The sequence below is a fragment of the Watersipora subatra genome, chromosome 4 (assembly GCF_963576615.1).
Source record: "Watersipora subatra chromosome 4, tzWatSuba1.1, whole genome shotgun sequence".
NCBI classification, from domain to species: Eukaryota; Metazoa; Bryozoa; class Gymnolaemata; order Cheilostomatida; family Watersiporidae; genus Watersipora; species Watersipora subatra.
The window spans coordinates 16099781-16110630 of NC_088711.1; the positions used below are offsets into that span (position 1 = coordinate 16099781).

At 35.3% G+C, this 10850-nt stretch overlaps 2 protein-coding genes across 2 annotated transcripts; one reads left to right on the plus strand and one right to left on the minus strand.

The window, feature by feature from the left end:
- Positions 1-2674: 2674 nt before the first annotated feature.
- Positions 2675-5052, plus strand: LOC137393656 (dnaJ homolog subfamily B member 9-like). The gene is made up of 3 exons (XM_068080295.1): positions 2675-3199; positions 3867-4235; positions 4842-5052. The coding sequence occupies exons 1-3, from the start codon at positions 2980-2982 to the stop codon at positions 4910-4912; spliced, it is 660 nt and encodes a 219-aa protein (XP_067936396.1). The 5' UTR covers positions 2675-2979; the 3' UTR covers positions 4913-5052.
- A 155-nt stretch (positions 5053-5207) lies between these two features.
- Positions 5208-10350, minus strand: LOC137393655 (serine/threonine-protein kinase PAK 3-like). The gene is made up of 6 exons (XM_068080294.1): positions 9971-10350; positions 7499-7565; positions 6854-7065; positions 6564-6691; positions 5739-5878; positions 5208-5564 (listed from the first exon to the last, which is right to left on the minus strand). The coding sequence occupies exons 1-6, from the start codon at positions 10338-10340 to the stop codon at positions 5210-5212; spliced, it is 1272 nt and encodes a 423-aa protein (XP_067936395.1). The 5' UTR covers positions 10341-10350; the 3' UTR covers positions 5208-5209.
- Positions 10351-10850: the final 500 nt, after the last annotated feature.

The window sequence follows — 10850 nt, forward strand, 5'->3', positions numbered from 1 at the left end:
AAACAAAAAGATAAACCATATTGTAGCACTGTAGTTAGTACGTGTCTGATTGGTAAGGTTGTGTGATTGGTCAGGTTGTGTCATTGTTGTGTCTGATTGGTCAGGTTGTGTATTCCTTTTTAATAATCAACCATCAACAAGCTTGTCGGTAATATAGAATTGAATGTACAACTGGGGCAAAAATAATTTTAGTATGTTGACCATTCAGCATCCTAGTTTTTAGTTTGCTTAGTATTTGATGTCAGTATTAGTTTTATTACTATGAAATGCATGAGCTAGGTCAGAGTCTAGCTTTGCTCTCATTAACTGTGTTAGATTTACAACTGTGCAATGTCCATACAGGACTGAGTCTGAATTTGCTGTGAAATTTATTGCGGCTGCTTCACATAGTCAGAGAGCTAACTTTTAGAGTGGCTAATGCTGTACATATACTAAAAATTCCCCTGTCAGGCAGCCCACAACCAAAGTGATATTAGAAAAAAGAAAGGGTAATGATGGTTGAGAAATACAATATTAGCAGTCAAATGGCACTGCAGTGCAATAGGATAACTGCAATGGTAGCTGTAATGTAATGGGTGTTATTATGTACAACAAACAGCAATAATGAAAGGAAAAGACTATATGTTTATATCTCTCCCCGCAATAGGATAAATGCAATATTATAAGTAAAATGTGAGTACAGTACATGTAGTCGGTATGACTGTATGACAATACAGTAATACTGTTGTGGAAATCAGCGCTGACTATCCACTAGCAAGTGGGTTCTGGTTACAAGTTGTTTTATACTGAATGAGTATTAGCTCTCATGCACAACTATAATTGTTGCAAGCAAGATGACTGGTGAATGAGTATGGCTCTTTATTACGCAAGCTAATGCTGCACAGATATGAGTTAATGTTCAAATAATCCACAAATGTCCATATATAGTTTCGTCGCTTGTAGACAGTATTTTGTGCTCTTTGTTCTTCTGTCTCACCATGGTATCTTCCTTCATTACTTATTCTTACCCATCCTGTTCTACACTGCTTTACATATCCTTATATACAGTGTTCCATTGGCTTTCCATGAAAGCTGGCTTGCATATTACTACGCTAATCTCAAGATAGCTTGATGCATGTGGCTATTAGAAATAGCTGAGCTTAGCAAATCCATTATATTATTTATATAACAATACTATAATAATGACTACAATAAATTGCGTTTGTGACTTGCTCTATTGGTATAAATTGATATAGAAGCGAATTGGCAATCGGGCAAATCAACCGGTAGCCGAAGAGGCTAACAATTTTAGTTTGGGAAAGTACACGTAATGTTTAGGTGTAACATAATTCCTACCCGAAAAGTTTTTTGGGGTCGTGATATACAATATATACGGTATACACGAAACACAAAATCTTCTACCGTATGTACTCTATTCCGTAACGCTTCCAAAACTTTTCGGATAGGAACTATATTTTACTTAATGTTTATTTCTGATTGCGCTGAGTGCGGAGCTAAATGTACACGTTTGCGAAAGTTAAAAGTTGCTCATCTCATTACTGAAATACATTGCGATGATTATTTGGTTTTGGCCTGACAAGTCTAGATTAACGTTTCTTTTTCTCGTTTTTCTTGCATGACTTGTTCAAACAGACTGTATGACCGAGGTTTTTGTAAATCAACATCCATAAAAAATGATGTTTCAGCCATCAAGATGGTACTTTGGTTCACAATCAACATTGCTGTTACCGCGATTATTACGTGAAACTGCACAAACTATTGCCAACGATATTTTAGTGAGCATAAAGCTGTCAGATAATCAATGGTTGCAGTTTGTCATGCCATGAAGTTCTTGGAGACTAATTCGTCAGATGTCGCTGACTTACATCATAAAAAGCTGGCTAGTCATACGCATCTAACAAACAAATTGAACTGCAATGTTCTCTTGAATTAACAAGTTTTGGTGCTTTCTAGACTGACACAAACAACTTGAGCACCTATTAAGATAAGCTCAACAGTTTACTAACAACCAGGTTGACTTGAATACAAACTGACTGAAACTCCTATCAACTAACCAATAAAAGCAGAAAAAATAATAGCCGCTAAAATATTACTTTTGGACGCAGATCTACTTCATGACTGTGTTTTTAAAGATAAAACCAAATGGCTACTAACATATAGGAATAGATTGAACTCAAACTCTTTGAAATAGGCAGGATTACACCACATGATTTGTTGAGAAAGTTTACAATTTCAAATTGCTTGCTAGTGAAGCACAAATGTTAACAAGTCTCATCAGAAGTTGATTCATTTGCCACTTTTTGTTACCACTTTCATTTGTGCAAATCTTGGGTCACTCAATATTATTTGTTAAAAGGAAACGGAGAGACAAAATATATATTTTTTATTACTATTGTATGGAATTTTAAGGTTCAAACATTGTTGTAGCATGTGTCAGCTTGCATTGTGATTATCAGGAAATTTGACAGGAAATAGCATCAGCAAAGTAACTAGAATTTTTTAAATTGTGAGAATTTAAATTGTTGTTTAAATTGTGAGAATTTAAATTGTTATGTTTAAACTGTGAGAATTTAAATTGTTGTTTAAATTGTGAGAATTTAAATTGTAATGTTTTGAATTGTGAGAATTTAAATTGTTATGTTTAAATTGTGAAAATCACTGCTCAAAATTTAAAGCTTATTGTTTGCCAATATCTTTTTAAAATAAATTTGAGCGGTTTGTTTTTAAATTGTTAAAACGGTAAAATACCGCAAAGACTGATCGAAAGCAGTACATCATCTTACATTTCAGCTATTTACTCAGTATTGTTCTTGTTAGACTATGATAATCTACTGTAGGTATTTCCTGCAATAAAAAACTATTAGGAGATTATTCTCTTCGGTGCAACTGAGCTTCATGTAATTGAGAGCATATTTTATTGTATTTTGTTTTTATGCAGATTTAAGCGACAGCTAAGACTCTGACCAACAAACAGAAAAGATGCGCGTGATTGGATATGTGGTATTCTTGTGCATGCTGTTCTCAGTTAATCTCGTGGCAGCAGAATCCAGTTATTATGATATTCTTGGAGTACCAAAAAATGCATCACAAAAGGATATCAAAAAGGCATTTCGCAAACTTGCTGTGAAATACCATCCTGATAAAAATAAAGATTTGGATCCAAAAGAAGCAGAAAAAAAGTTTGTCGAAATTGGAAAAGGTTTGCATATAAACTATATAGATTAATAAAAGAACCGTCATAAATGTTATTTTTATACCAATCCGATTGCTGGTAATAGTAATGATCGATTCACTATTTTTTGTGTTGGGTTTTGTCTTACCTCCTAGCTGCCTCATTGTATGCTTTGATATGTATTTTAGCCGTACAGCATACAGATATTCAAATTTACCTGCTATACTTGATATGCTTTACATTGTACTGTACTTTTGTACATTCGTGATCTTGTTATGTATCTATACCATGAAAGTGATAGCATTACACAATGTTATCGCACCCTTTCATTCTGACCTAATTCCCTTTACAATTTTAGTGTGCAAACCTATCAGTGTTAAGTGGCAATATGTGTTTCTCAAAAACGTTTAAACACCAACAAAAAAGTTCCACACCTTTGTATAAAAAATATCAGTGTGCAAGAGCTAATAACTCTTAAATCACAATTTCACTTGGAAGATTGAAAACTAAACTGATGACTGGATTGAAATTTTTACTTTTATTTTTACTTCAAAGTTATTATATTGAAACACACTAATTTTTTTGTAATAAAAAAAATTGTAACGCAAGCTAATTTTCTCGAGCAAATATCATTATTGTATTTTCTACCAAGATTTTGACTTGTATCTACCCTAAGATTTCCCTGCTCTTTTAGCCTATGAAGTTCTATCAGATGAAAAGAAGAGACGGGACTATGACAATGCAGGCTCATCCTTCCACAGCTCATCGGAATTCGACTACAACGACTTCTACAATGAGTTTGATCACTTTGCTCGCCATAAAAAGTCTTCAGGAAGAAAAGGAAGGTTTCACTTCGATTTTGACAGCATATTTGATGATTTTGCTGATTTCGCAGAGTTTGACCATTTTGCCACTCACTTCTCAACCTTTGGGAATGAACAAACGGATCACATGAGGCAGCATATGGAGTCTCTACACGGTAGCCATAGTCATCACCACACACACACTTTTTCCGACGGCGACGACTGGATGACAAGTGGGCATCACATGTACAGCCACGACAGTTAGTATCTAACGGTGCTCCATGACATTTATAAAACTAGTTCTCTGTAACTAACCATTAGCATTCGTGATATTAGATAAACAGCAGTGTTTTATATAATGGAGATGCTTACTTCTCTGCTGAATCACCTCGTGTTAAATTGCACTCGCTGCGCTGTCAAGCTAGGTCAGCCAGAGGTCTTGTAGTGATCCGAGCCTTTTATTTTAACGTTGAGATTTTGTAGATTTATGTTGGTATAAAGTGAGGCCAAGCTCTAGAGGTGAAGTGTTGTCTTCTCATTTTGCGTGTGATGCTCATTTGAAACACATTTTACTAAAGTCGCAAGAACCTTTGCATGTACGTCAGATGCTTTTTAATATCATGTAGGGAGTTTGTAGGTAAGGTAACTGATAAAAAATGTCTGTACAAAATGCTTGCTGTTATGAGAACAATTTTTGTAACATAAACTATCCACAATGAACCAAACTTACAAACATTTTTATCAATAATTTAAGGTCGTAACTTTGAACCTTAGAATAATCAGTCAGCTTTACTTGCATTTATCATTTTTGATAATGAGTGTTGGCAGAATAGGCACAAGCTAATACGACTGTCATTTATATACAGGCAATATGAGATGCAAGCAGGTGACCAAGCGAGAAGGCAACACCGTTTCTACTTACACAGAGTGCCACTAATGTTACCCGAGTCGGCCCGTACTCACCTCTCAAGTTTCATTCTAAAATCATTCCATTAAAATTCTGGCCTATCATAATATGTTTTTTTATTATTTTTATATTTATGTTATAAAAATACAGCTCTGTTGCAATGTATTAAAAAATAACATATGTGCATTATACTATATATTATATTATTACAAAATGAACATGCGTGAACTTATTCTTAAGATCACATTTACTCAATGTGCGTATCTCCACTGTTCATGGGTGGGCAGCTAGAGTATAGAACGAACACTTAGTTACTGTTCAATAATGCTATGAATGCACCTGATGTATGCCTTCATCACTGCTCTCACTATCATACATCGCTGTCAAAACTGCTTCCATCAAAGGTTGGAGTTGTTTGGAAGGCAGAGCATTGTTCAAAATAAATGGATGCTGCAAGAGTTCTGCCGCCGAAGATCTTTTATCGGGCTTTTTGTGCAAGCATTGCTTGAGAAAGCTGTCCAACTCCTTTGAGACTGACCTATGTATTTTAGGAGCTCCCTTTTTTACAATCAGTTGACATGCTTTCTGTGGATTATGGTTCATGTATGGAGGGTCCCCTTCCACCATCTCAATTATCAGCATCCCTAAACTCCAGACATCAGCTTTTTCATTGTATGGTTTCCTAAACAAGACCATTTAATGTTATTCAGCGCAACAGTATAGCCCAACATAAGAGTCTATCGAAGGAGCAGGTTCAGTGAAAACTCTTTGATACAAGCATAAACATTCACATACAGCAAAAAGATGCAACTATTAGTTTTGAAGTTAGACACAAGTGTCTTTAAAAGTAGCCCACCCCTTAATTGCTTCCGGTGACATCCAGTAAGGTGTACCAATAGTCGTCTCTCTCATCTTCTGCTCTGTGTGCAGCTGAGCACAACAGCCAAAGTCTGTCAACTTTACTTCTCCATTGCTTCCCATCAAAATGTTGTCACTCTGAAATATGTCAGCTTTCTGGTTAATTTTAAATCACTATTGTTTATAACATGCCATGCAATATTTTTCACCTGCTGTGAAACATCAGTTAACCTTATGGAACCCAAAACTAAATATACTGGCTTAAAAATTATCTCTGCCATGTTTTCACATTACTAGGTGTTTCATAAACTAGTAATAAGGAAAATGCAAAAAAGGGTTTGTTTTCATGACAAACCCTTTTTGCATATTTTAAAGTGCTGCATTTGCGACATTGTGTTATAAGCATGGTTAATAACATATATAACATGAGTAAGAAATAAAAAGATTAACAAAATAATTAGATAGAGTTTTACGAGTGATCACAAACTCATGTAAAAATGTACAGTTGAAGTATGGGCACGTCAATTGTTGTATGTAGCACAGATTGAAAAAACAATTTCTCTTCTTGCTGAGGCATGACTGAACGTCGCACTTTTTTCATTGTACACTACTCCGTCCCTTTGTACAACGTTGGCATCTTCCTCACCTTTTGACCAGTACTAGCCTGTGTTCATAAATGGCCTTGAAAACAACACTAAGAAATATGCCATGAGTGGACAACTCAATTGAGTATTAAATGGATATCGTTTACATATGTTCTCAAGTGATGTCCATTTATCAAGTTACTGTGTTAATAACTGCTCGCTTGCTGACATGAGCTTACCTTTATGTCTCTGTGTACAATTCTTTTGTTGTGGAGGTAACATAATGCCTTTAGGCATTCAGCAGTGATTGTCGCTATACATAGCTCATCCAATTCCATTGCTTCAATAACACTTGTTAAACTCCCTCCTTCAACAGAACAGTTATTGGCAACTGAGACTGACACCCAAAAAATGAATACAGCGAAAGAAATAATATATTTTGCTAAAATATTTCTTGCACAGTTTGAGAACCTTATCGGCAAACAGGAAGCACGTGAACAAGAATTCACGAATTTAAGCGCATATCTACCTTCCAAATAATCCATGACTATCCAGAGAGAGTCGTTCATTCTGTAACTAGCCCTGAAGTTAATAATGTTGTCATGGCGCAGGCTGGTGAGGGCTTCTATCTCCTTGACCAACAGGCCGAGTTGCTTCTGACTCTGCATGAGGCTTACCACCTTTATGGCAACTACTTCGTCCGTCTCGTTGTCACGTGCTATGTAAACAGATCCTGTGGCCCTGCAAAGCATGCAACATTTATAGTTTAGACACTAACACGTCATTATTTCCAATTTATTCTAGTCAATATGGTTTACTTGAGGCACATTTGCTCCTAAAGGAAATCATACTTGGTTTGCTTAAATTTTTAGTTAATCAAAATTATGATTTCAAAATTTCGGTGTTACTTGCTGATTTCATCTTGTCAAAACAATAAGTAACAAGTTTTTGAACTTTGTTGACAACTGCAAAAGGAATGGAATTTATTGAAAATCAAATGTTTGTATAAACAGCAATTATTCAATGATAAACGCAAGTGATTGTACGTGACAGGCGAAAGTCAAATTCACTGGGCTTATTTGAAACATTCATATGATGTCATCCGCAGAGGCCTTATGATGCATGTATTCAATTGTCAACCTGAGTCATGTCTACTTGGTTTGTGCTGACTCACCCTTGTCCAATCAGGTCACCGAGAGAATATCTTTGCTGAGGGTTTTCATTCTGGTTACTCATAGCGTCTATAAACATTAATAATGTTCATTGTGATTTCTCTCAGTCTAAACAACTGTAGTGCACATTTGTAACACGTGAGGACATTGGAATTTAGGAGAGGAGAAGATAAAAGCTTATAACCAACTTTGTAACAACTTTAAATTGCTCGTACAGTTTAACTTTGCATTTAATGTGTCAACTGAAACCCTTGCCTATAATTTAATCGGGGGCAGTTGTCCACTTTTTTTCACTGTCTACTTTATTGTGACGACATCGTTATCAGAGCTGCACGTATTTAATGGCCACCGATTCTCATATACGATTTTAACTGTTCGAACATCGATACTGTAATGAGATCACAGTTTCCTATAGTCGTAAATGGTCAGATATGTCATGTTTACAAAATTGAGTGACCTCTGCTACACATTTTTCAACTTCTGTTGACCTGTCGGTTAAAATGTCATCAAAATCTCTGAGTCTCTTATCCCTAAACAAAAGAAAGTAGTCTGTCCAGATGAAGACTGACTCATGAAGAATAGTACACAAGAATCACGCTGACGTAAACATCACGCTGACGCATGTAAACATTTGTAACACAGCTAACGATCAGACTTGGACTAACTACTATAAAATTCCTTACAATATTTCAACCTCATCGTATCAGTTTGATTTTTAATACTCCTTTTACCGTGACCATAGTTGTTAATAGCGCACAATATATTAATCCTAACTAGAATGTAAGGTAAAGTTTTAGTAAGTTAGTTTTGAGTAAAAGCAGCACGTGTCATTTTTATATGTCTGTTACCATTATTATCATTATTACCATTATTCTGATGTGAGGTCATGACCTTCTTCCAGAGTAATTCAGTAGATGTCGTGGACTTACATCATAAAAAGCCGATTAGCCATATGCATTTAGCAAACTAATTGAAGTATTTTTTATTATAAAGCCTTTATAATAAAAAGGCTTATATATGTATAGTTTCGCCTGAATAAACAAATTTGGGTGCTTTCCCAACTGATACAAATTCAATTTTAATTTGTTCTGGGTTGGCATCGGGAGTCAAAATTGTTGTATAGAGGGGTATAGAAACCTACAGTAATTATTTAATGCAAATACCACCTGGTGAAAAACATAAAAAAATTTATAGTAAAAGGCTTATATAGTAAAATGCAGACTTTATATATAGCCTATATATACTTTGTGGTTAAAGACTCATACAGTTTCCAGACTGAAACATATCTGCTTGTGCTACAGAAAAGAATACAACTCGATCATTTGATGATATAAGTTCAATAGTTTTTCCATAATTTATTTTAACAACTAAAGACTTACGTATAAACTGCCTGAAACTCCACTCACTAACCATTAAAAGCAAAGAAACACGCACTGAACTATTGCATTGGTACTTCAACAGAATTTATCACAGAGAAGCTACAGGGTATTTCAACAAACAATTGGAAACAGCTTTAATTTAATTTGATTCTCTAAAGCTAAAATAAATTGTCTCGGCTAAGAAGATATGTGAATCTTTAAAAATGGTTTGTAAACAGATTAGATACAGAGAGTAAATTTAATTTAATTTCAGCGTAGGAAATGAAATTTTTTGCGTTCATTCCAATTTCACACAGCTGTAAAATTATGTTACAGTTAAGCAAATGAAAGGCATCAGAGTTACCTATTATTTATGCAATTTAAAGCTACAAATGGTCATTTTTAGTAGAGCTATACAACGCAATGTTTATGCATCACCTTAAAGTACTTCTAAAATAACAAGGTTACTCCAAACAACATATTAAATAATCATTCCTTTATCTCATGACACCTGAAGCAGGTGCTTCAGATTTCAGTAAAGGGTATACCGAGGGAGATGTCAGCTGCAGCCACTAATATTCATTCATGAAATGAGTGTATTATAGCACTTATCTGACATCTAACACAAGGAATAGGCTATGCATATTCATTGAGCATGCTCACAGGAATTACTCAAACGCACACTCAAAGGCATTAAACAAAGGAACACGTGATACAGTCTTCTATCTATCCCATACAGACTGCAGGTTCTTAAATAATAAAATTCTATTGAGTAATTCGAGAACAAATCTTTGGGAAAGACTGAAAAGAGACATCAATCTCTCATGCGATCAGATCAGTAATTATTCAGTATAGTCTTGCAGCCAAATTATCCACTCCAGATGTAATTTAACAGAAAGAGTTTAACATACAAATGTTGAACAAAGACTTATCAGATTCCATGTTACAGCCGGTTCAGTTCACGGAGCCACATTTACTAGTATGTCCTTGTTCAGCTCCACACAAGACCTTATGTGGGCAATAATTTGTTATCTAGGGCTACATTTACGTCCAGTTGGATGAACTAGATCAACTTTAAATTAGTGAATGTAATGATAGCAAACATTGTTTACTTACTCAACGCATTTAGTGCTCCATTCCGTGTCTTTTTTGTGCGAAAAGCAGAGGCTTTTCTTGGTCGAGATGCAATGGGTTTTTGTCTAGCGCTATTACGCATTGCTGATAGCGCTCTGTCAAAAGCGGGAGCAGTGAAGTCTGTTGGGTTTTTGTTAACTTTTACATCCACATATTCATATCCGTTTTCGGCATCGTATACAGCGCTGCCAGTTCGAGATGAATCGAAACCGCTATCACCACTCGAAGGATGCCGCTCGTCTCGCAATGGCTGTTTGTTTTTTGTTGGAGCCCTCATTGGAATATCTGGCGCAATCATGCTTGGGATGCTACTTATAGAGTCCATAGACAACCGTTTTTCATCTTTCATCATAGCTTGTAAAGTTTCATAATTCCAGGGGGCATTGTCATAAGGCTCATCTTCAGAAGTGTCTATATCGCAGGTAGTAGAGTCCTGATTGGTCTCTATATAGCAGGTAAAAGCTTGGTCAAAATCTATATAGCTGGCAGAAGAGGCTTGGCTAACGCATGGTACAACAGCTTCCTGAAACAAATGCAAAAAACAGGCATGTTAGTTAGCTACTTAACAAACTTATGGGCGTATTAGTCAGCTATATATCATTTGCTCTTTGACATGCCAACTGTCGCTAGGTTTATTTTCTACAGGTGGTAAAAGAAATTTTTGAAATCATTGACATGATTTAAATGTATGAAATAGACAAAGATTTCTGTATCATTTATAAGATTTTAAAATTAGTCCAACTTAATACATTTTAAATTCTATCTGTATTAGAATTTAAAACATGGTATGTTGATTGCTCAGCTTTGGTTCAATTTTGATCTAAGCTCAAATCTTGGAAATGGCAAAGCTGTTACTTACCTG

What these genes read in the sequence shown, in the direction of transcription:
- LOC137393656 (XM_068080295.1), top strand. Translation starts at nt 2,980, where the DNA reads ATGCGCGTGATTGGATATGTGGTATTCTTGTGCATGCTGTTCTCAGTT. An exon ending in GTTTGTCGAAATTGGAAAAG is followed by an intron (nt 3,200 to 3,866) that starts GTTTGCATATAA and finishes CTGCTCTTTTAG; the next exon opens with CCTATGAAGTTCTATCAGAT. An exon ending in TCACATGTACAGCCACGACA is followed by an intron (nt 4,236 to 4,841) that starts GTTAGTATCTAA and finishes ATTTATATACAG; the next exon opens with GCAATATGAGATGCAAGCAG.
- LOC137393655 (XM_068080294.1), bottom strand. Translation starts at nt 10,340, where the DNA reads ATGATGAAAGATGAAAAACGGTTGTCTATGGACTCTATAAGTAGCATC. An exon ending in AGTCATGGATTATTTGGAAG is followed by an intron (nt 6,692 to 6,853) that starts GTAGATATGCGC and finishes GTTCTGTTGAAG; the next exon opens with GAGGGAGTTTAACAAGTGTT. An exon ending in TCACCGGAAGCAATTAAGGG is followed by an intron (nt 5,565 to 5,738) that starts GTGGGCTACTTT and finishes GGTCTTGTTTAG; the next exon opens with GAAACCATACAATGAAAAAG.